The following is a 25,832-nucleotide window of genomic DNA, read 5'->3' as shown; positions in this document are numbered from 1 at the left end:
GCAAGTAGGAACAAATGAGGTGCTTATGGAGTATAAGAAGTGCAAGAGAACACTTAAAGTAATCAGGAAGGCTAAAAGAAGGCATGAAGTTGTTCTAGCAGACAATGTGAAGGAGAATTCTAATGGATTCTACAGGTATGGTAAGAGCAAAAGGATTGTGAGGGACAAAATTAGTCCTCTGGAAGACCAGAATGGTAATCCCTTTGTGGAGCCAAAGCAGATGGAATGCATTCTTTCATTCTGTATTTACTATGGAGACTGATGCATGGTTTTTAGAAGTGAGGCAAAGCAGCATCATCTTCATAGACCCTGGAGAGGAGGAGGTGTTTGCTACCTTGAGGCAAATCAGGGTGGATAAATCCCCAGGGCCTGTCGTGGTGTTCACTCGGATCCTGCTAGAGGCAAGTGTAGAGATTGCCGGAGTGCTAGAAGAGATATTTTAAACAATACTTGGCAACAGGAGGGGAACCAGAGGGTTGGAGGATAGCTAATGCTGTTGCACTATTTTAAAATAAGGGCTCTAAACAAAAACCAGGAAATTGTAGGCTAGTGAGTCTGATGTCAGTAGTGGAAAAGTTATTGCAAGATATTCTAAGGGACCTGCCTGATGTGAGTATTTGGATAGACGTGGACTGATTAAGGTTAGTCAGCATGGCTTTGTGTGTGGTAGGCCATGTCCAACCAATTTGACAAAATTTACCGAGGAAGTTACCCGGAAAGTGGATGAAGGCAAGGCAGTAGATGTTGTCTACATAGACTGTAGAAAGGCTCTTGGCAAAGTCCTGCTTGGGAGGGTGACAGAGAAAGTTCATTACTCAGCATTCAGGATGAGGTAGTGAATTGAATTAGACTGCAGCTTTGTGGGAGAAATCAGTGTAGTAGTAGAGGTTTGCCTCTCTGACTGGAGGTCTGTGACTAGTGGTATACTGCAGTGATCAGTTCTGGGTCTTTGTTGTTTGTCATCTATATCAGTGATCTAGATGATAATGTGGTTAACTGGGTTAGCAAATTTGCTGATGCCACCAAGGTTAGAGGTGTAGTGGACAGTGAGGAAGGCTTGTGGAAGGATCTACATCAGCTGAAAAATGGCAAGTGTGAGATTTTGCATTTCAGTAGGACCAGCTAGGGTAGGTTGTACATAGTGAATGGTGGAGCACTGAGGAGAATAAAGGGATATGGGAATACAGGTACATAATTCATTGAAATTGGTGTCAGGGGTAGATAGACACATAAAGAAAGCTTTTGGCACATTGGCCTTCATAAATTAATGTATTGAGTACAGAAGATGAGATGTTATGTTGAAGTACAAGATGTTGGTGAGGTCTCATTTGAAGTATTGCGTGCAGTTTCGGTCACCTACCTACAGGAAAGATGAAAACAAGGTTGGAAGAGTACAGAGAAAATTTACAAGGATGTTGCTGGATCTTGAGGACATGAGTTGTAAGGAAAGATTGAATAGGTTAGAATGTGGGAGATTGGAGATTTGATAGAGGTATGCAAAGTTGAGGGGTATAGATAGGATAAATGCAAGCAGGCTTTTCCCACTGAGGTTGGCTGGGGCTACAATCAGATGTCATGGGTTAAGGGTGAAAGGTGAAAAGTTTAAGGGGAACATGAGGGTCCTTCTTCACTCAGAGGATTGTGAGAGTGTAGAATGAGCTGGCAGCATTAATGGTGTATATGAGCTTGATTTCAACTTCTAAGAGAATTCTGGATAGGTACATGGATATGGAGGGCTGTTGTCCAGGTGCAGATCGTTGGGAGCAGACAGTTTTAATGGTTTTGGCATGGACTGGATGGGCTAACGGGTCTGTTTCTGTGCTGTACTTCTCTATGACTCTATAAAGGTAGTGTGTGGAAGAGCATCTCTGACCATACAACAGGTCCTACAGCAGCAGACAATCACAACGGGTTCTAATCTGTACCTAATAAAGTAGCCACTGACTATATATCGCATTTATGAGTTTAAGTATTTGTATAATTGTTACAGTCAGCAAATTAACATGTATATTTCTCACAAAGTTCCTGAATTTTCTGGCAGAGATTCTAATTTTTATTCATTCAGCAATTGGGGGCCTTTTAGTCTGAGGTACTGAGGTGAAGGAATAAAAAGTAAAATGGTTATATACTTCAAAAATTGAAGATCCTTGTATTTGTTCTGAAGGGCTTTGTAACTGTGTATGCAAGTGCAATGTGCACCTGGAAATACGTATACAAGAGAGCTTGTCTTTGAACTTAAAATCTGGTATAGTATCGGAAGGATAGCCACAAATGTCACCAGGCTATTGGTGATGCTTTGGTCTTTGAAATCTTTCTGAACTAAATTGGTGAAGATTATTTTTGTGAAGTTACTGTATACTAAGTAAATGAGATTTTAATGAACTATTTCAAGGCAGCTGGGGCTGTGCTTTAATTTTAAGAACATTTAAACTTATTTCATCTTAATGATTTATGATTAGTTTGAATGAAGTTTGTTTTAGCATTACATTTGTTAAATTTTATTATCCTGTTGTTGGAAACAAATTATCATTGCTACAAAAATGGGAATTACAGGAAACTATTGAGGAAGGTACATCTGTAGTCATAGAATTGCAAATAGAAGGGAAATAAAAAGTTGCGAAATGCTGGGAATATTTGAAATTCGAAGTACTTTTTAATAAATATACAACCTTGAGATTTATCTTTTTGCTGGCAGCCACAAAACCATGAAACACAATAGAACCTATTCGAAGAACCTCCCCCCCCCCCCCACAAAAAGACCATCAAACAGCCAATGAGTGGGGGGAGAAAAGAACAAAACAGAGAGTGGTTGGTACGTGGAATGCACTGCAGGTGACGGTGGTGGAGGTGGATACAGTAGGGTCTTTTAAGAGACTCTCAGGTACATGGAGCTTAGAAAAATAGAGGGCTATGCAGTAGGGTAATTCTGGGTTGTTTGTAGAGAAGGTTACATGGTCAGCACAACATTTTGGGCTAAAGAGCCTGTAATGTGCTGTAGATTTCTATGCGCTAAATGATCAAATAATAAAAAAACATTAACCACAGAGCCCCCAAAAGTGAGTCCTCAGAGCTGCACCAATGGCCACAGCTACATTGTTAGTTCATGCTGAAGTACCCCAATCAAATCAAGCAAATAGTACAAAAAATAAACAAACACGAGGAACATGAATTGCAGAGTCCTTGAATTGAGTCCACAACTGCGGAGCGTGTTCGGCGCTGAGGCAAGACCAAAGCCCAATGGTTGTAGGCAACAGCTGCTCCACAATCCAGTGACATGGGCCGAAGACCTGCTCCTTCTGCCTGTCAACAGCAGCAAGACAGTTCAGTCAAATGCAGGCAGACTATGCTGAACACCTGTTCGTTTTCTGCTCTCATCTTAATGATTTTAATCTTGCTGGATGCTTTATTGGCGCAGAGCAATGGAGCTGACCAGGGGTTTGTGTTCCACCATTACAAACTGACACAGAATCTGATCTACACCGAATCCCCCAAGAGATTGCAGAGGTGCCAAATTGTTCAGTGGGCTCTTAAATACATTTTTAAAAGGGGAAAATTGCAGGCTGTAATTGATCATAGTTCAGAATAGGGAAAAAGAAATATATTTAGAAGAAGTGTATCCAGTAGTTTTGTAAGCTGTCTGCTAGACGTAGCCACTGGTTACTAATGCAGTCTTACCAGAAGTTCCCCCACTGCAGGGCAGGCAGAATATGGTTAAGAGAAACAGAGTTAACAGTTCAGGTCTGAGACCCTTCATCTAGTTTTCTTTCCAAAGATCTGTCGATTGTCTCCAGCATTTGTTGTTACAGAATTGTGACATCTTTTTGATTTTCAGAAGTGAATATAATTGGACTTTGTGGTTTCTCATGTTGAGGATTTGTGCAGCCAGTTTAAGCCACTGCAGCTAATCTGTATCTTGTGTATTTTGTGGCAGGATGAATTCTGTTTCAAGTTTTTGGAAGTGTAGGTTTAGCATTTTACCTTTGTTTTTAGTTGACAGATGCACAATGCTAACAGATTTGGCTTCATCCACTTGGATCATCTGTGCCATGGAATCTGAAAGATTATGGAGTATGTCTTTTGAGCTCCAAAATGTTTCATTGGTCTATCATGATACTTTCTGAAACTATTAGGCACAGTGTGATCCTTTCTCATTTCTTTAGTTTGATCGTAGTTTAGCTATGGTATTTTTTTCATTCTAAAGAAAGTAACTACAAGTTTCCCCAAATTTTTAGCACATTTTTTTTTAGCAACACCTATTGATTTCCCCCCAAAAGAATGGGACCTCTTGATCTAAGCTTGTACAGCAGCCATTCTTCAAGAACTTTATTAAAGGTGTTCTTGTGTGTCTTTGTGAACTGAGTTTCTAATTCTTGATTTGATTCCTCAGTGCTAAGGGAAAAAAATGCCAAGTTGGATGGGAGGTCAGTCTTCCAAAAAGACCTGTGTTATAGTTCACACTATGTTCTATAATATAATTCTCACTTTTAATGTAATACATGTGGATAGGCTTCCACATACAGGTTTGCCCCGCTATTCGAACGTAGAGTATTCCTATGAAATGGTTCGTAAACCAGAATGTTGTAAAGTGAAGAAGCAATTACCATTTATTTATATGGGAAAAATCTGTGAGCGTTCGCAGACCCAAAAAATAACCTTACCAAATCATGCCAAATAATACATAAAACCTAAAATAACAGTAATATATAGTAAAAGCAGGAATGATCTGATAAATACACAGCCTATATAAAGTAGGAATACTTTTTTGCAATTATTGCAGCACTATCCACTGTAAAGAAAATCTCACGCAAGCGCTCTCGGCAGCACTCGCGGCAAAAACACTGGGTGCAAGTGCTCTCGGCAGAAGCACTCTTTCCGATAACCTTTAAACTATGAAGCTGCCAAATAATACCAAATAACACATAAAAATACACAACCGATATAAAGTAGAAAAAATGTACGTCCAGTGTAGTTTCACTTACTGGAATCGAGAGGACAATGAGCACACTGATGATGGTATGTTAGATGGGAGATAGAGGAGACTGGGGTGTCATCTCATCATCGTCTTTTTCCATCAGGGCAGGCACCTTCTTCTATGTCTGCCTGCCTCGATGTCAAAGGTTGAGTTTCGTCTTATGCTTTGGCTGATGTGGAATGCTTGAAAAACGACAGTATGCTTGAATGCTTAGCCTCGCGCATTTTTCTATCATACAATTCTTTGTAAGCACTCAAACCATCCTGCAAATATGCCCTAAGCCTACGTACCCTTTCAAAATTAAAGTCATACTTTTCTGCAATCATTGCAGTGCTGTCAATCGCAGCGAAAATCTCATGCAATTGCTTCCTGTTCAGTTCCTGGACGACTTCACTTTCAGACTGTTCGCTTCTGCATTCGGCTTCAATTGTTATCCTTTCCTCTTCATCAGCTCTTCATCTGTCAGTTCTTGGTCATGGGATGCCAAAACCTCTTCATCTTCGTCAGCTTCCACAAACCCAGCCTCCTTAGCCAAACTCACTATATCCTTACTTTGTTCACCACGATCAACACGCTTAAATTATGTCTAGTTTTACGCTACGTGTAACACCCTTACGAGCTCTTTTAGGTGTTTCCGATATCTTAGAACTCAGCTTGCTAACGGATGTACAAAATAAATCGACATAAAACCCAGATGCTCACAGGCACATATTTAAGCAATGCCAGCTAGAATGCAGTTCCGGTGGAGGAGCTTGGTTGCCCAGTGCACATGCTGCCTTTTTTCTTAACAGTGAAAACACCTGTTAGTGAAAACAGGTAACTAATGTAGGTCTTTCGTAACAGCGAGGTGTCATAAAGTTAACATTTGAAAAACGGGGGACGCCTGTACAGCTCTTCTATGTGGACCTCCACTATATTGGTCAGCTCTTTCATTCACCATTGTCACAATGGAAATAATTTGTAGTCCTGGTTTCTTTTTAAAAAAAAGAGTCTGGAATTTAAATAAAATAAGCTGCTATCATTAAAGGTGCCCATGCCGGACTTCAAATTTTTCGGGGATCTGGGTACAGTCGGCCCTCCTTATCCGCGAGTTCCGCATGCGCGAATTCAACCAACCACGAATTGAGAAAACCTGGAAGTGCTCTTCCAGTACTTACTGTTCGAGCATGTACAGACTTCTTTTTTCTTGTCATTATTTCCTAAACAATACAGTATAACAATTATTTTACATAGCATTTACATTGTATTAGATATTATAAGTAATCCAGAGATGATTTAAAGTATACGGGAGGATGTGTGTGGGTTATTGTGGATCGGAATCGAAAAAATAAGTTCTCTTACTAAGTAAGCGGAACAGGTACATCTGGTATTATTTAGTGTCAGTTAATCAAACATTTGTCTTAGTATGTAGTGTATATTTTACCTTTCTTTGCATATAAAACATTTAAGAACATATGTTTCCGCGCTGGGCTCGGGAATCGAAATTCCTGAGTTCGATCTAGTGACAGACCTCTCCCGAGTGTGCTCTCTATCCGTGCCGGGTTGATGTGGAGGATCAAACACCCAAAACCCCAAAGCCCAATACCACCGCATTGCTTAGTAATAATTGTAGCTTTCATCGGGGCAGGGCCTTTCTCATTTTATCTTTTAAAATTGTTCCGATCATTGACCAATGCAGCCTAACGCTTTTCCAATGGCCAATGGCGTTTCACCTCTTTCCGATTGCTTTATTATTTCCACTTTATTTTCAATCGTGATTGTGATTGTTTTCGTGAACAGAAACACTACGAATTCAGAGCTGCGCCACCAGGTCCTAATGTCCATGGCACTGAAAAAGGTTAAATAAGGTCTGGGGTTCCGTTGGGTCCTAAGGTCCACCGCATTGACACAGATTGAATAAGGGACTTGAGCATCCACGTTTTTTGGTATCCGTGAGGGGTCCTGGAACCAATCTCTTGCGGATAAGGACTGTACACTGCTGACCCAGGCATTTATTGCTCATTCCAGTGGCCCTTGATGATATTGAATTTAATCTATTGCAGTCCTTGCATTCTAGGTACTTCCTCAGTACTGTAGGGAGTTCCAGGTCGGCATGTGAGAATGTTTCTTCCCCCCTCTCCCCCTTTTGCAAATAGCTGAGCCAGCCAATAAGACAGTGGTGCATGAATAGAACTGCTGTTTTGTGGCACCAGAGACCCAGGTTCAGTCAGGGTGCTATCTGCCTGCAGTTTATATGTTTACCCTCTACCTATTTGGGTTTCTGGATATACTGGTTTCCTCCCACTGCACAAAAGTATGCAGGTTACCAGGTTATTTGGCTGCTGTAAATTGCCTCTAATGTGTTAGTGAGTGGTAATCTCGGGAGAGTTGATGAGAATGTTGAGAATAAAATGGGATAATGTAGGATCAGTCAAATAGGTGGATGATACTTGCCATAGTCTTGGTGGGCCAAATGGCCTGTTTCAATGCTGTATTTCTCTTTAGCTTAACAACTCTTGAGGTCTTGGACACAGTGGCAATGAGGGAACTTTGTTCCCAGCCCATAACGTTGTGTAGGATGGAGAGGAACCTGCAGAGGGCAGTGTCTCCTTGGATTTGTTGCGTTTCTACTTCAGTACTAGTACTGGAATATTTAGGGCTGTAGATGGGGACCAACTAAATCGGCTGTGTTCTGTTGAATACTGTGGAGTTTAAGTGCTATTGGAGTAGCAACCTTCCAGCACTTATGCCTTGTTGATGGTGTGAAGACTCTGTGTTGTGAGACGTGTTACAGTGTACCCAGCCTCCAGTTTGTAACTGCAGTATTTGCAGGGTTGTGCAATTTTTGTTGTAGATGAGGGGAGTCAATATATAGTAATTCCATTGAATATCAAGGGTAGATTGTTTGATAGTCTTTTTGGTGATGGTCACTGCTTTGTATTTTGGTATTGTAAAGGTTACTTTCCCAGGCTAGAATTCTTTCTGACTTATCTGGAGCCAACCCTGAACTGCTTCAGTTGCCAAGAAGATGCAAATGAAATTGAGCATTGTGCAGTCATCAATGAATGTTTTTTCTTATGTGTTTCTGACATTAGGAAGATTATTGATGAAGCAGCTGAAGATAATTGGGAGTAGGACATAGCCCTTCGGAATTGATTTATAAGGCTCAGATAAATAATTTCCAACAGCTACAACCACATTCCTTTTATGCACATCCAACTCCAAATGTGGGAATGTTTTCCTAGCAGTGACCAACAATTTTACAAACAATTCTGTTTTCTCAGACTAAACGTTGTATTGATATTAAAGCAATCTCTCTCATCTCTACATTGCATTTAAGCTCTATGGTCCATATCTGGACCAGGCTGTTTGAGGTCTGGACCCAAGTGGTTCTAACAGGCTAGGTGAAGTTTTGTAAGTTCATGATGAGTAAGTGACCAGTTGAGAGCAGTGATGACAACTTTTTGCTGATGAATGAAATTAGATTAGATTAGCTTTTAATTTGCTTAGTCTTTCCACTGCTCGACCCCACAATGAGAATTGGTGTGGGTTCTTCCAACTTCCATATCATTATTGGCTGTGGTAGAATTTAAAATTATATTTTTGAATAGCTTCTCTGTTACTAGTTCAAAACTTTAACTCCATCACCACCATCTCTTCAAAGAAAACTTCTAAAAATTCATGTAATTTATTAATACCCTTCAAAGAAGATCTCTCCAACATAACCATTCTGACTTGTGAAGATCAATTTGTAGATATTTCAATGAACATTCCAATATAAGTAAAGATTAAAAAAAATAATAAAAATATAACTCAATGAAAACTATATTGTGTAGCATCCATAACATTATTAAAGGATAAAATGGGTTTTTGCCAGTGAGTTTTGAATCCCCATTTTCTCTACACCAGAAAGGTCTTCTATAATAAGTGGATATAATTTAATATAAATTGTAAAATGTTTATGGTTTTATGATGAGTTAGAATATCAACCGTCGGTTTCTGCAGTTGGAAAATTTGTGCACTGAATGTGGAAATGAGGTCTGACCAAATAAAGATGATATAAGCTGAAATACAAAAAAAACTGTTGATGCTAGAAATATAAACAGGAAATGTTGGAAATAATGGGTCAGGACGTCCTCTAAAGAGAGACACAGAGTAAATGTTTGAGTTTGATGATGAATAGGAGATAATAAAATACCACTGGCTCAAAATATTAACATAGATGCAGCCACCTCTTTTGTGTTGAAACCCTGCATCAGAATTTCGCTGCAGGGTTTCCACCAGAAATGTGTATCTTTCCTTTCATCCCACAGATATAGCTTGGCCTGCTGTGGACCTGCAGCAGGCCAGCTGAAGCAGGTTGCTTGAGGTTCCAGAATCTGCAGTCTCTTGTGCCTTCACTACAACTCTTAAAAGTATGTCTTTGATCTGTAGAATTAAACATCATGGAAATAGCCCCTTTGGCCCAACTGCTTCATGCTGACCAAATGCCCATTTAATCTCCTCATTTGCTTGGGTTTGACCCACATCCTTCTAAACTTTTCTTGTCCATGTACCTATCCAAACTGTCTTTTGTACATTGTTGTACCTGTTTTAATTGTTACATCTGGCAACTCATTGAATATACACTCAAAGGTTCAAAGGTCCAGTTTATTGTCAGAAATGTATACAATATACATCCTGAAATGGTTTTTCTTCGCAAACATCCACGAAAACAGAGAAGTGCCCCAAAGAATGAACAACAGTTAAATGTAAGAACCCCAAAGTCCCCCCCCCCCCCCCCACTTCCCTCCCTTCCACTTGGAAGCAGCAGCAAGCAACAATCACCCCTCCCCCCAATGGCAAAAAAAAGCAAACATCGGCACCGCCACTGGGCACTCAATCGTGAACAAAGCAATAGCAAAGACACAACCTTGCAGTTACACCAAAGACTCGCGTTTCACCTGGCATTCGACATACCACAGGTTTTCTCTCTCTCCTTAATAAGGGAGAAGGAGGTGTCTCCATTTTCCCAACTCACTGGTTTATGATATTAAAAGTCCATCATGTTGCTTTTTTTTCGAGCTCTGTGCCTGAAGTTCTCAAAGATCCTGGGTCTTTGGACACTCAGCAGTAGATTTTCTGACTCCCCGACGACACATGGGTCTCCTGCCTTGACACAGACCCTGGATCCGTCCACCTCTGGAGCCCTGAGATCTTAGGCTTCCAAATCCGAGCTGGACTCTCAGGCCATACTGTTGGCGTGCCAGACAACGGCCAGTCTTGAAACCCTGAGAACAGGTCCCGTTCCCGCAAGGTACCAAAGTCAGCATGTAACTCCAGGTCAGGGTCTTCAAAAGAACCCTGAAAAGAAAAAAATAAAGATATTAAAGATGGAAATAGAGCTGTTTCCGAAGATGCAAGCAAAGAAGTCGCCGTTTAGCACCTTCTTAACTTCATTCCACCTCCATTCTCTTGTGTATGTTTTTTAAAAGTTTGCCCCTCAGGTTTCTATCTTTCCTGTCACATCTTAAACTTAGTTCTTGATATCCCTTACCCTGGGAAAAGAGTGCATTCACTCTATCCAAGCCTGTTAATACACCACAGTAAGATCACCCCCTCAGGTTTCTGTGCTGCAAGGAAAATGACCTAACCTGTCCAACTTCTTGTCACTCAGTCCCTGTGCGTTATTTGTATGTCCCTGTCTAAGCTTCTTCAAACTAAAAGTTTTTAAAACAAGGAGTGGGGGGGGGGGGGGGGTGGTCAGTGAGCAGAGAGGCAAAGCCCTAATGCTATTATGTGGTGGTCTGCTTTGTCAAGTGAATTTTTTTTGCAGTGCTTTTAGGTCCGACACACCACATCTGAATTTGGTATTATAGTGAATAATTATGTATATTTCTGTTCTGTATACTGTAATATATATTCAAAATATTACTGTATTTATAAACAATACTTTGGGGGAACATACATATTGTTTATAAATACAGTAATATCTTGAATTCTAAGATTAAAAATACTGAAATGTGGATGAAAGACAGTTTATGTGAAGAAATATGTCTCTCCTAAGCTCTACTCATGCCTTTTAATTCTGTTGAAATGTTAGATGCTGGTTTAAAGAGTTTAACTTTTAGCTGCTTTTGAGTAATTTCATTAGTTATCTATTTTAATTATTTCCTCTATACGGGTTTGTAACTGAGTTTGTTTACTTTGTACCTGTTTTATTGGTATTTCAGTTCATTTGATACAAGTGTGAGCACTTTGACTGGGAATATTTAATAACAATAATGTGCGATATTTCAATGCGTGATTCATGCATTCATACAGAATATTATTATCACATACCTACAGTACTGTGCAAAAGTCTTGGGCGTATGTATAGCTAGGGTGCCTAAGACTTCTGCACAGTACTGTAGTAATTTTATGTATTGTACTATACTGCTGCCATAAAATAAAATTTCATGACGACTGTGAATGATGATAATCCTGATTCTGATATGGGTCTCTGTTGTGGACTGAGAGTGGGAAGGGAGCAGGGAGAGGGACCAGGGAAACATTTTGTAATGGTCAACAAACCAGTTGTTGGGAATCAAATAACCTTGCCTGGTATCTCAGGGCTGGGTGTTTCTGCACCTGCACCACTGCTGTCCCTGACACTTCTCTGCTACCTGTCCCACACTCCTTTCATGTTGCTGCACCCTCACCATTTCCGACATCCTTTTGCTCCCACTCGCTCTCTGCTCCGCACTGACAAATACTGTGCAAAAATCATAGGGACCCGAGGAATCTATATGTGCCTAAGACTTTTCCACAGTATTGTACATTGTGAAATTTGTTGTTTTGTGGCAGCTGTTCAGTGCAAAACAATTTTAAAAATTGCCCCAAGTTACAATAAGGATATAAATAGTGCAGAAAGAGAGGATAATAGTGAAGTAGTGTTCATGGACTGTTCAGAAGTCTGGGAGTTGAGGGGAAGAAACTGTCCCTAAAATGTTGAGTGTGATTACTTGGGTTTCTATACCTCTTCACTGATGGTAGTAATGAGAAGAGGTTATGTCCTGGATGGTGGATAAGATTTTAAAAGTTTTATCTTCTGCAAAGATGGCCCTGGTGACATACAGCAACATTTTGTGGGCAGCTCACTAAAGTACATGATGTATTTCTGAACTGTGATCACGGCCGTCTACAGACTGTAATATTTTAAGAAATGTAATTTTGAACCATTTAAACAAACAGCTTATTTACAATTTCCTGCAGGATTTGGAAAACTTGACTCTTGAGAATGCAGGTTCAGTAGTTGCTGGGGCAACCATTTCTGGGACCGGATGCTGTGTTGAGGCCTGAGAGTGGAAAATGAACGCGTGCTCAGTCTTGTTGCTTTTTGCCAATTAATGTGTTGAGCTAGATTAAAGGCCTGAGAGCGGAATAGTAACTGGTGTTCTGCGTTGTCTGCCTTTTGTTTGGCCCATTTCCCTCTCCTGTACTACCATCGGGCAGGATGTGCAGGAGTGTTGGGTCCCATGCCACCAGTTTTAGGAGCAGTTGTTGCCTTGTGGCCATCAGGCTCCTGAACGAGGTTCACTCACCTCAGGTCTGATTGAGTTTGCAGCTCACGTTCTTTGTTTTTTTTTGTTTACCTCTTTTAAACTCTTTGCATGATTTGTTCTCTCTTGCACATTGTATGTTTTTCAGTCTTTATTGTGTGTGTATTTTTGTGGATTCTATTGTGTTTTTTTGTTTTGTGAATGCCTGCAAGAAAATGAATCTCAAGGTTGTTCATGGTATACATTGATAATAAATTTAAACTTTGTATTTAAGTTATGGAGTTGTTGTAGTCTGTCCTCCAACAATAATGGTTCATGAGACCTTGGAAAACATGGATTGCTTTCTGTATCCTGTGTGGGCATTCATAGGTCAGCATCTCAAACCTGGTGCAAAACATTTAGTCAACAAAAAGTGATGAACTCTGCCTTGCCATATGCTTCTGAGAACTCTTCTACTTACAAAAGCTACTTCAAGGCATGAGAAGGATACTGCTGGCACTAATTCTTCTAAATTCACTGAAAAGGTGATTAAGTCAGTGTTCTATCTCAGTTTAGTATCCCAAACATTTTTCAACTTGGTTTTGGGCCTGATGGGCAGGCATGCCCTGTTCTTAATATGCTCAACACAATATAAGGAGGTATTCTATCCTGAACTGTATCATGGGAAGAGAATGCTAGGTTGTTTCCTAAGATTCCAAAGATTTCTTAGGAGAATGGAGCTTCAGCACTGATTCTGGAGATTCCTTGCCCAATGACTGTTCAAAAGTGAAGGACAATTCAGATGGCTTTGTTAACTTCAGAGCCATCTGTGGAGGGTACACAGAAGTCCAGCTTAAATGGCAGAAGGATTGTTCTGCCACATGGACTACCTACCCTCTTACTCACTTTGGTGATGAGGTGCCTTCTGGAACAATTATAGTCTGTGTGCAATTTACAGCCAAGTACTTCATGATTTTGAGACAAAACTATCAAGTTTTGGGGGAGGAGTAATGCCAAAGAGGCCATTGCGAGGTGTTTCCAGGTTTTTGGTAGATTCCAGAAGGAATGTATTGAAGGCAGTTGGTTAGTAAAGGAGCTGCTTTGTCTGAATATTTGCCTGGTCTCCTGTGAATAGTGTTGTAATTACAGTTTATCCAGGTAATTGCAGCAAAATCCATTGAACCCCTGATAGGAATCTTTGTAGTTGTATTAAATGTTTGGAAAAAGTGTCACAAAATAACCAACTGGTGGTCTGTTCATTTAGCCGTCGTATTTGTGATGTTTATATTGTTCACTAAGCTAAAATAAGTGATATGGTCCTTATTATTTTGCTGTTTGTGGAAGATTACAGTGCACCGATTAGAGTGAGTGAGTGTGTGTGTGCGTGCACACGCACCTTAATATTTTACTTTGAATTTATAACTTGTACCCAAACAAGGGGGGAAAAATTTAATTTGTGGTTACCTTTTCTTGCACACTGACCCAAAAGTCTAAACAGAAGGAAATGTTAATTGAGGCCTAGAAGTGGGCAGTACTTGCCATAAACATCACGAAAAAAAATAAACAAAGTCAAAACCAGAATTCAGATGCTGGAAATTTAAAATCAACCCATAAAATGTTGAAAATTCTCAGCAGATCGTCATATCTGTGGGAAGTGAAACAGAGTTGTCTTAGTTCAACAATTGGAAGGGAAAATAATATGTTGGCCTTTTATTGTAAGGAGACCGCTTTCTCCAATTTTATAGAGCTTTGTAAATCATTACTGGGTTATTTTAAAAGGATTTGGTCTCTCAGTCACATGAAAGCTATACTTGCTACGGTGAGATGCTGTGTTGGTTTAGTAGAATGATTCCCTGGAGGGGAGATTTGTCATGTGAGGAGAGATTTAACAAACCATGCCTGAACTCTCCTGAGTTTAGAAGTTTGAGAGCTGATCTAATAGAACCATATGTCTAATTGTCAGAAGGGGAGATGAGTAGTTGCTATTTTTGCTGCCTGGTATGTCTAAAATTCTGTCAGATTTAAAGTGGATGGACCATTCAGGACAAAGATGAGAAATTTCTTCAAGTGGGAGGTACGAGTGGGAGACTGATGTTTCTTTTAGATGTATAGGGAATCAAAGGACATAGGAGTTGTGGAAGAAAATGTCCGTGATGATTCTATTGAATGGTAAGGCCGTCTTAGGCCTGCAGAAGAAAGAGCAAGGCCTATACCTTTATGCTGATCGACAGATATTTCTGTAGATAAGGTTGGAAAAATTATATGAGGATGAAAACTACATTTTTTTTTAAGTGTGTTTTTTTAAAATTCTTTTTGCAAACGAAGATCTACATATCGTACTTGTCACTTAAGTGAAAATGTGTGAAGTCCACATGAAAAGTTATGTTCTTCAGATGTCTTTTTTGTGACAGTAAATTGAATGATTTTCTTAAAAAAATCTCTTTGCAGTTGTGATGCTGATCCTTCAGCTTTAGCAAAATATGTTGTGGCTTTAGTTAAGAAAGACAAGCCAGAAAAGGAACTCAAGGCTTTGTGCGTTGATCAACTGGACGTCTTTCTGCAAAAAGGTAAAAGTTCATGTTTCGTTTCCTGGCATTTATATAATATTAAAAAGATAAGATGCAACTGTAACTCAATAATCTAAATCTTAGACTGCATATTTGAATTTGTGATGATTAGGAAACTTGTATTTTCGATGTCATATCTGAAAGCCAAAGTTACTTTTTCTAGTAGCAGCTAAATAGTGTGAACACCTATAGAAAATACTACTGAGATAAATTGCTGTCCCCCAAAAGTTTATTTGATTGAGATAATCCAATTTAATTCATTGTACAATTTAAAAATTATGACTCTTTTAATATGTATGGCCCAGTTTCACATTAACTTTCAACAGAATCAGAACTTCATTTTTTTTACCTTAAGTTTCCAGCCATTTATGCAAAATATCTTGAATACAAGTAACTTTTCCATAGTTATTAGGATCTGGTTATTAACTCTGTTAGAATTAGATCTAGCCATTTGATTGTAATATTTTCTTCGGATGTACGTTTACTGTTACGAACAGTATAGAGACTTTTAATTGAGCCGATACAAATTATGTAGGTTTTATCATTTAATCACCTATTATTCTATATAATTGTACCTTTTCTGTTTAAAGATTCAGAAAATCATATCTAGGTACATACTCAAGATATTCGAAAGTACTTGACTAATGTAATATGTGTGAATTTTAATATCAGTGCTTGTTAAATTTCTATCTTTAATATATACATGTCTTATTATTTGGTTAAGATATAACAATTCCGCAAAGTCTTGAATGATTAGTACTGTTCGTATGCACATTATGGCTTTTAATGATTGAATTTTTAATGGTGTTGGTTGGGGTGGTGAATAGTACTGTCTTAAATGTGTACGTAATGATTTGGTCTCCGAGTTTGTTACTTTTTTTTGAGTAGCTTGGTTCCTACCTTTTTTTGTCATGTAATACTTATATGAGATTTCATTTTTGTAGCTTTCCAATTTCACCCAAATTCATTTCATCCAATACAAAGGTTTATATTTTGGGAGTGCATGCATAGCTCTCAAACTCAGCATTGTAGAACGTGCAGGTGTGGAAGAAGCACAGTTGTTGACAGTGGTATGTGTCATTGAGTGATGTTTAGTGATCCCGAAGTAACATTTGGGAAAGTTATGGATGAAGTATGCTTCATTTGGAGTTCAGCTCTGGTTCAGGAATTGCATTCTAAGTTAAAATGTTTTTGTAACCATTTTATTTTCACCTTTTCTTTAGATGCATACCTTTTGTTTAATAATATAGAAACTTCTCAATGCAAAATTTGTGAAATCATTCAAAAAAGAATTTAGCACAAAATCTAGTTTGATGTCTTTTCATTGTTGTGTTTCACTATTGGAGATGCTGTCTAGTCAGTGGTGAGACATTGAACAGCAGTCTGAGTGGTATGGTCTACCCTATCAGGTAGCTGTAATAGAATTGTTACAGCATTGAAAGAAACAATTTTTCTCTTTTTTTAAAACACTCATCATGTCAGTCCTTGTTGGGCAACTTGTTTGATTTCCTATTACCCTGTGCATTTCCTGTAGCTTTGCAAGTTTTCTTTTTGTGTTTGTCCAATTTCCTTTAGAAAGTCTGAATTGACTTGTTCTTCTCCACTGCTTTTGCAGGAGTGATCAAAAGTACACTTTATTTATTTAGAAGATTTCCCCCTGCCCCTACATATACCATGCCAGCTGTCATCACTTTGAAGTTGATAGATGATCTCAGAACTATGAGCATCTCTCCCCTCTTTATAGTCCTGTTGTGGACAACTTGTTTTTGTTTTGATATTTATTTTGATTTCTGAGATAGTTTGTGGATGCTGTATATTGAAGGGGTAGGTTATGTGAGTTGATTAGATTGCTCTGTATTTATGTTGTTTATTCTTGACATATATCATGGTATTCTCCAGTGCTTTGAAGGTACTGACTGTACATTGTCCATTCCTATATTTTAGGATGCATGTCAAGAAGAGCAGGAAATCTGCATGTTAGACCACAAGGTTATGCTGGGTTTCACATCTTTGTCTTTAAGTGGGGTTTGTCAACATTGTCTATTCTTTGAGAGTTATTTTCTGACATCCTGAGAAGTGCGACATGTCGATTGGGATCTTGACACAGAACTTCCCTGTCAGAGTAGAGAGATATGTATATCGTATGGCTGGTTTGTAAAGGCCTCACTCATTTTGCTGGATGTTTAACTTGGCCAATTCTCCAATATCACTCAATGAAGAAATTAAAGGTTTTGAGCACATATGGCAACATAGTCTATATACTGCAGCTCTTAATGAAGATAAAAGTAACCTTTGTTCTGGAGTAGAGACCACAAAATTTTACTGCAGTGATGTACTCACTAAGAATGATGGGTTGTGAGGAAGATAAAGAGTAGGGTATAATGGTATTTGGGGGAAAATGGTCAAAGCATTCATAGTTTGGTGTTGGATTCTACTGAGTTTAATGTGACAATAATTAAAATGAATCATTAATTCACTATTACTATTGTCAAATATTCTCCATCATTTTAGTGTGTTCAAAAGCTAAGAGGCTAGATAATTAAAGAAACTAAAGTTTCACTATCCAACATTTTGGTTCAATTTGTGAGCAAACCATTCAGTCTTTGTTTTTAACCTTTATTTCCTCCTATCCCTTTCTTCTGACTTTGCTAAAAATAAACCTGTTTAATGTAAATTAACAATTCAGATGAGAATTATTTAAACTAACTCTCATATTTGAGAGGTAGGTTATGGCTCTTATTTTCCTAGAGGGCTGTGAGTGAACTATTCATTCACACTCTACTGGATGATATGCAGGGAAATTTTATTTTGCAAAATCAAACAATGCATCATTTTACAATTTGTCCTTTGGTTTGATTTCCTTCTGACCCTAGAGTAGGCAGAAATATCAGAACTTTGAGTTTTGTCACTAATGATCAGCAAGATTCTGTACATGCAGTTATGTCCTCTGTGTGTAAAATATGTTTACGTGTAGATTGCAATTAAATTATCAATGTTAAATTATTTAATTTCCCTATGCCGCATTTTCACCATTGATTTGTAATTGGTAGAAACTGTTGGTTTTGTGGACAAACTTTTTGATGCTTTAAGCACAAAGAACTACGTGCCACGACCAGAACAGCTTGTCCAGGAGACATTGAAACAGGACATGCAGCCTACGTGGCAAGAGAGGGAGGACAAAAAAGAAGTGAGTAATGATAAGTTTTTGTAATAGTCCATGTCATTAATGTCCTTTAGGAAAAAGATCTGTAGTTATAAAACAACCTTGCCAATGCTACCTATGTCTCAAGTCAAAAATTATTTATTTAAAAAAACATACTGGCTCAGAACGAAGTTAAATGTGCACTATGCTTTTTTCTTGATATTAAGTTAATTTGCTTGGGTATAAGCAGTTGGTTTTATCACTGACATCATGAAATTTGTTGTTTTGCAGCAGCAATACAGTGAAAGAAGTTAAAATAAGTATAAATTTTAAATAAATTGTGCAACAAAAGTTAGTGCTCATGGACCTTCCTGAAACCTGATGGCAGAGTGGAAGATGCTGTTCCTAAGACGTTGAATGTGGATCTTTAGGTTTCAGTACCTCCTCTTCCGTGGTAGTAATGAGAAGAGGGCATGTATTGGATGGTGAGGGCCCTTCATGATGGATGTCACCTTCTTGAGGTACTCTCACTTGGAGATGTCCTCATCGGTAACACTAATGTTTCTGTACGGTATTGGTTTACCAGTCATTGTGACTAAATTTGCATGGGTAGTAAAAGCTTAAGGGATGTACGGTGCTCTTTTATAGGTGATAGAGAGGCAATAGATGGGAAAAGAATTCCCAAATGAGGAATATATACAGTATACTCCAGTAAGAATCAAGGGCCTTAAAACTTCAGTGGGGAAAAATGTCTTGCACTATTGTTAGCTGAAATTGTATCTTGCGATGTTGAAAATCTGCTAATTATAAATCAGCAAAAAAAATTTGGTTATTTCAGAGAAAACTTGACAGAAACTTTGACAAATTTCAGGTGATATAGTTAATGGATTATAGAGTTTTCTCTGTAAGTGGTTATTAAAGGCTGATTTTTGATTATCAGCTCTAATTTACATGTGTGAATGTGCAGGTAGACACTGACACAAAATATGTTGCACAAGTGGATGCACTGTATTTTATATACAATAATCTATGGAACTATTTATGTGTATCATTATTTCCAATTTATTATTCTGCCTTTCTCTGTTTTGTGTTCTCAGCTGCATTTGATATTACTGAAATCAAAACAGTTTTAATTGTACTAAGTGATAAGTATAGAGTATTGACAATAATTTCCGAGTTACAGATTTGAACGTCTATTAGGTTGCTCAGAGTTTATGATTGAAATGAGGGCTGAGTTCTAGTGTCATACTTGAGATGACAAAAACACTGACAAGTTTCAAAGTGGTACACATATAGAGATATAGTCATCAATTTTTTCATATAAATTTTTGTGGAGATAAATGAGTTTCATTGAGTTTCTCACTTGTATTTTATGAAGTTGTGACTGTAATAAACATTTTGGTTTGCATTATTTTCATCAATTGCTACCTGCTTTACAGGTTCCCCTCTATGATGAGGACCAAGATGGTAGAAAACCCTCATTAAAGAAAAGTCACAGTCCTTTTAAACCTCTTTTAGGACCCATTGATACAAGGTATGACATTTGACTAATTATTTTAAGTTTCATTTTTAATAATTTGTGCTTGACTTGATTTCATACACCACAGATTTGTTAAATGCTTGACTTGTGTAGTCAAATATTTGTTAATGTTAAGGAATGTAGAATAAAGTTTAAAGTAAGTTTCATGACATTATAGTTTTGTTTTGGAAATTAGTCTCAGGAAAAATATTTTTAAAAAAACAAATCTATTAGCTGTAGTCAAAGAAAAATTGCTTTAAATAGACAATAGACAATATGTTGCTACGTAAATGACATGCAAATATATACAGGTAGTCCCTGACTTACAAACGTCCGACTTACGGACAACTCGTACTTACAAACCAAGGAAGTAGAACACTGTCAGCCATTCTAAGTCAGATTGCAACGCCGTCTGCCATTTTAAGTCGTTGTCGTTGACACTGTGTTGAGTGTTTAGCTTTGAGTTGAGTGTATTTGGCTTAAATTTTTATTAGTAAGATTCACCCTGATCCCGCCCCACACCCGTTCCTGTCAGCTGGTGGCGCAGTGAGATCAGCGCTGGGCTGGAGAATGAAGGTTTCCGAGTTCGATCCAGTGACGGACTGCTCCCATGCCGGGTTGATGTCGATCTAGTGACTCCTGTACCGTCCGTGCCGGGTTGACGTCGAGCTTGCAACTCGACCTCGTAATAAAAAAACACTGCCACCTCCAGTTTAAATTCCCACGCGGAATATTGTGGAGGATCAAATACCCAAACCCAGCACAGCCCCCACTTGTCCCATTTAGCCTGTTTCAGTGCAGTGATCCTTAGGACCCAGCAGACCTCGGGAGCTGGCGGAGGTTGGGACCTGCCGCCCGCAGTGTTTCTGTTTCATTGACGGGAAGCGATCGCGATTGAAAATAAAATGGAAATAATAAAGCATTTAGAAAGAGCTGAAATGCCATCGGTGATTAGAAAAGCGTTAGGCTACAGTCGGTCAATGATCGGAACAATTTTAAAGGATAACGTTTAAAGTGAGAATAATGGAGCATCTGAAAGGCACTGCCCCGATGGAAAGCTACAATTATTACTAAGCAATGCAATGATTTAATTATTGGAAATCATACATTTCTTTTTTCAATCTTTTTATTATTGTTATTAATATCAACAAAATACAATTGATTACATAGATAATGGGATTACAAACATACACATTTCAACTGCACATGAAAGAATACATAAGCAATGATTACAGTATAAATGAGTATTCCCAAATTCTAGGTATGTCATAATAAGTAATTAAAAAAAACAGAAAAAGAGAAAAAAAATGCAAAAAATACTAATCTAATAATCTAATAGCTAATAAGGAGAAAAAAAAGGGAAAAAGAAAAAAGAAAAACTGAAAAAAGAAAAAGAAAAGGCTGTTTATAATATACAGAATCATCAGTGTCATCAACTCCGATCCTCTCAACATATATAAAATCAAAACTGGAAAATCAAATAGGCTTGAAACAGGGTCATATTACATCATATGAAAATATTGAATAAATGATCTCCATATCTTTTCAAATTTAATAGAAGTATCAAATACACCACTTCTAATTTTTTCTAAATTTAAACATAACATAGTTTGAGAAAACCAATGAAATACAGTAGGAGGATTAATTTCCTTCCAATTCAACAAAATAGATCTTCTAGCCATTAGTGTAAGAAACGCAATCATTCGACAGGCGGAAGAAGATAAATGACGTGAGTCCATCATTGGTAAACCAAAAATTGCAGTAATAGGATGGGGTTGTAAATCAATGTTCAATACAGCAGAAATAATATCAAATATATCTTTCCAATATTTTTTCAAAAGTGGACACGACCAAAACATACGAGTTAAAGACGCTATTTCAGATTGACATCTATCACAAATAGGATTTATATAGGAATAAAAATGAGCCAATTTATCCTTGGACATATGGGCCCTATGTACGACCTTAAACTGTATTAATGAATGTATAGCACATATAGATGATGTATTAACTAATTGAAGAATTCTATCCCAATTCTCAATAGGAATAATAAGGTTAAGCTCTCTTTCCCAATCATTTTTTGTCTTAGAAAGGGGCTCTGAACGTATCTTCATAATTATATTATAAAGTTTTGATATAAGCCCTTTTTGAAAGGGGTTTAATTCAAACAAACTCTCCAAGATACCTGAAGACACAAAATTTGGAAAAGTAGGAAGTACAGTATTTAAAAAAATTCCTAATCTGTAAGTATCTAAAAAAAAAATGAAATCTAGGCAAATTATATTTGTTAGGTAATTGCTCAAAAGACATAAAACAATTATCCAAAAATAAATCGGGAAATTGTAGTAATCCCTTAGTCTTCCAAGCCGAATAAGCTCAGACTATAATTGAAGGGTGGAAAAAACAATTGGATGCAATAGGAATATTTAAAACAAACTGAGTCAACCCAAAAAATTTCCAAAATTGAAACCATATACGTAAAGTATGTTTAACTATCGGGTTGTCAATTCGTTTTGGCAATTTAGAAAGAGCAAAAGGGAGAGAAGTCCCCAAAATAGAACCCAGTGCAAAACCTGCTACCGATTTAATTTCCAGGCTCACCCAGTGAGGGCTAAAAGATCCATCCCAATCTTTCAACCAACATATCAAATATCTAATATTAACTGCCCAATAGTAAAATCTGAAATTAGGCAGTGCTAGTCCACCTTCCTTCTTTGCCTTCTGTAAGTATATTTTACCTAACCTTGGATTTTTATTCTGCCATATATATGAGGAAATTTTTGAATCAACATTAGTGAAAAAAAGATTTCGGAATAAAAATTGGTGCCGCTTGAAAAATATACAAAAACTTAGGTAAAATAACCATCTTGATAGCATTAATCCTACCTATCAGGGATAAAGATAATGGTGACCACTTAGTAAACAAGCATTTAATCTGATCAATTAAGGGTACAAAATTAACCTTAAATGTCTTTATGGTTTTTTGTAATTTTAATCCCTAAGTAAATAAAAGAGTCATTAACTAATTTAAAAGATAAGTTTCCATAGATTGAGACCTGTCTATTTAAAGGAAACAATTCACTCTTATTAAGATTTAATTTATACCCAGAAAAGTCACTAAATTGAGCCAACAATGATAAAACTACAGGAATAGATTTCTCAGGATTAGAAATAAATAATAATAAATCATCTGCATACAAAGATAACATGAGTATCTGTCCCACGATTAATACCAAGAATATCCTGTGATTCTCTGATAGCAATTGCCAAGGGTTCTAAAGCAATATCAAATAATAGTGGGCTAAGAGGACAGCCTTGTCTAGTGCCCCGAAATAAACAAAAAAAGGGAGATCTTTGATTATTAGTAAACACCGAGGCTACTGGAGTATGATAAATCAGTTTAATCCAGGAAATAAATGTCGGACTAAAATTAAACTTCTCCAACACATTAAATAAGTATGGCCATTCAACTCTGTCAAATGCTTTCTCCGCATCTAATGAAATAACACATTCTGAAATATTATGTGAAGGAGTATACACAATATTCAATAACCTCCTAACATTAAAAAAAGAATAACGATTTTTAATAAAGCCGGTTTGATCTTCCGAAATAATTTGGGGTAATGCCTTCTCCAACCTGGATGCAAGTAACTTGGAAAAAATCTTGGAATCTACATTCAATAAGGATATTGGTCTATAGGATGCGCAATCAGTAGGGTCTTTATCTTTCTTCAATGTTAAAGGAATGGAAGCTCTATAAAAAGATTGTGGCAAATTGCCCAATCTAATTGCTTCTTCAAAAACCTTATATAACCAAGGAGAGAGAGTAGCGGAAAAACATTTTAAAAATTCTGCTGTATACCCATCCGGACCAGGTGCTTTCCTTAAATTCATGGAGGAAATAACTCCTTTGATTTCTGCATCAATCATAGGAGTTTCCAATAATGAAAGATCATCTGGTGATAATTTTGGGAAATTCAATTTCCCAAGAAAATCACACATGGTACCACAATCCTGAGGAAATTCAGAATGATACAGGGAAGTATAAAAATCTTGAAATGATTTATTTATCTCATCATGGTTAACTGTCAAATCCCCATTTTGCTGACTGATCTTAGTAATTTGACATTTAACCAAAGCATTCTTCAATTGACTAGCTAGCAGTTTACCCGATTTATCACTATGTATATAAAAATCAGATCTGGACTTCATCAGTTGATTTTCAATCGAAGATGTAAGTAATAAACTATATTCTGTTTGAAGTTCAACCCTTTGCTTGTAAAGCTCCTTATTAGATATACTTTACTAAATATTTCTTGTCAATCTCTTTGATTTTATCAGCCAATAAAAGAGCTTCCTCCTTTATGCGTTTTCTCAGACCAACAGAGTAAGAGATAATCTGTCCACATATATATGCTTTAAAAGTGTCCCAAAGTGTTCCGTAAGAAATATCTTCCGTGAAGTTGGTTGAAAAGAAGAAGTTGATCTGTTCATTCATAAATTTAATAAAGTCCGGATCTTGCAATAAGGTAGAGTCAAATCACCATTGTCTAGCATTAGGAACTGTATCCATAAATTTAATAGAAAGTTTTAATGGAGCATGGTCAGAAATAGCTATACTATCATAATCACAACCATTTACCGAAGGAATCAAACAAGAGTCAATAAAAAAATAATCAATTCTCGAATAAGAATGATAAACGTGCGAAAAAAGAAAACTCCTTGTCCTTAGGATGCCGAAATCTCCAAATATCAAGAACTCCATTATCAGTCATGAAAGAGTTGATACAAGTGGCCGACTTATTGGGTAAGGTCTGAGTAGTTATAGATTTGTCCATCAAAGGATTTAAACAACAATTAAAATCACCACCCATTATCAACATATTCATTTAAATTAGGTAAAGAAGTAAATAAGGACTTAAAAAAATCAGGACAATCCACATTTGGAGCATAAACATTAACCATAGCAACCTTTTTTAATACAAAGTAAGCCTGTAATTAACAAAAATCTACCATTCGGATCCGAAAAGATATCTTGTTGGACAAATGCAATAGAGGAGTCAATAAAAATTGAATCTCCTTTTACTTTGGCATTCAAATTCGAATGATACTGTTGACCCCGCCAAAACCTAAAAAAGCGATAATTGTCCTCCTTCCTCACATGAGTTTCTTGTACAAAAATAATATGAGCATTAAGTCTTTGGAATACTTTGAAAATCTTCTTTCGTTTAATCGGATGATTTAAACCATTAGTATTCCAAGACACAAAATTAATGGTGAGTGGACCCGGAAGTGACAGCATCGTATACATATTTGTAGTTCAAAAACAGCCCAAATGAGAAAACTAAAACAAACTGGAAAAAGAAATATAGAGTTAGAAAACAGACCACCCCCCACCCCCTCAAGAGAGAGAAAAAAAACAACAGCCAAAAATCGGCTGGGAAAAGGAAAACATGAAACTAATTCTACCCCCATATTAGCGGAAGACCACTCCATATATAAAAGATATATATAAAAAAAAATCCACCCAAACTTTAAAAATTATGATCACTATACTAAAAACCAAACCTCTTAATATACTTGGTTGTAAAAAAAAAACGAAAAGAATATAATCACTAAGAACTTATAAATCGGGTTATAACCCAAACAAACCAAAAAATATTTAGACTGTGATAAGTGATGCATTGTAGGAAGAAGACAAGAGGAAAAAAAAATAACGCCATCTTAAAAAAAAAACAAAAATATTTTTCCAAAAAACCACCATCTTAGTAAAAAAAAATTCACCTTCGAAGGGTTAAAAATACACCTTCGAAGGAACAAAAATGATAGTCAGCAATATAGTATAATGGTTAAAGTGTATAAAACAAACCGATTAATATGACGAAAGAACACTTTAACTTGAATATAAAGTGTAGAGTAAACCTACAGCAATAGCCAGAAACAAAATCTGGTTTGAGGAATCAAAAACCATCTTACACGATCAAAAACCCTCATTTGTTAGGAATGAGATTCCGTAACAGTAGGGAAGTTCTCATTTAGAATACTTCTCGCTTCAAATGTAGAAAGGAAAACCCTGGCATGGAGTGTTTGGCGGCGAGATTCTGAACTTCGCAGGGTATAAGAGCGCAGGTTTTAGATTTTTCTCATAACATTC

General features: G+C 37.3%; 1 protein-coding gene across 2 annotated transcripts in view; it reads left to right on the top strand.

The window, feature by feature from the left end:
* rbm27 (RNA binding motif protein 27) overlaps positions 1 to 25,832 on the top strand; it is a 139,869-nt gene that overhangs the window by 8,513 nt on the left and 105,524 nt on the right. For both annotated transcript variants that reach the window (XM_059990488.1, XM_059990487.1), the window contains exons 2-4: positions 14,899 to 15,017; positions 18,068 to 18,204; positions 19,599 to 19,693. In XM_059990488.1, coding sequence (XP_059846471.1) covers positions 14,899 to 15,017; positions 18,068 to 18,204; positions 19,599 to 19,693 — 351 coding nt within the window. The remainder of the gene's footprint in view (positions 1 to 14,898; positions 15,018 to 18,067; positions 18,205 to 19,598; positions 19,694 to 25,832) is intronic.

This window comes from Hypanus sabinus, chromosome 15, assembly GCF_030144855.1.
Source record: "Hypanus sabinus isolate sHypSab1 chromosome 15, sHypSab1.hap1, whole genome shotgun sequence".
NCBI classification, from domain to species: domain Eukaryota; kingdom Metazoa; phylum Chordata; class Chondrichthyes; order Myliobatiformes; family Dasyatidae; genus Hypanus; species Hypanus sabinus.
Note: the sequence above shows the minus strand (reverse complement) of the source record. Positions and strands in the feature narration are given on the sequence as shown.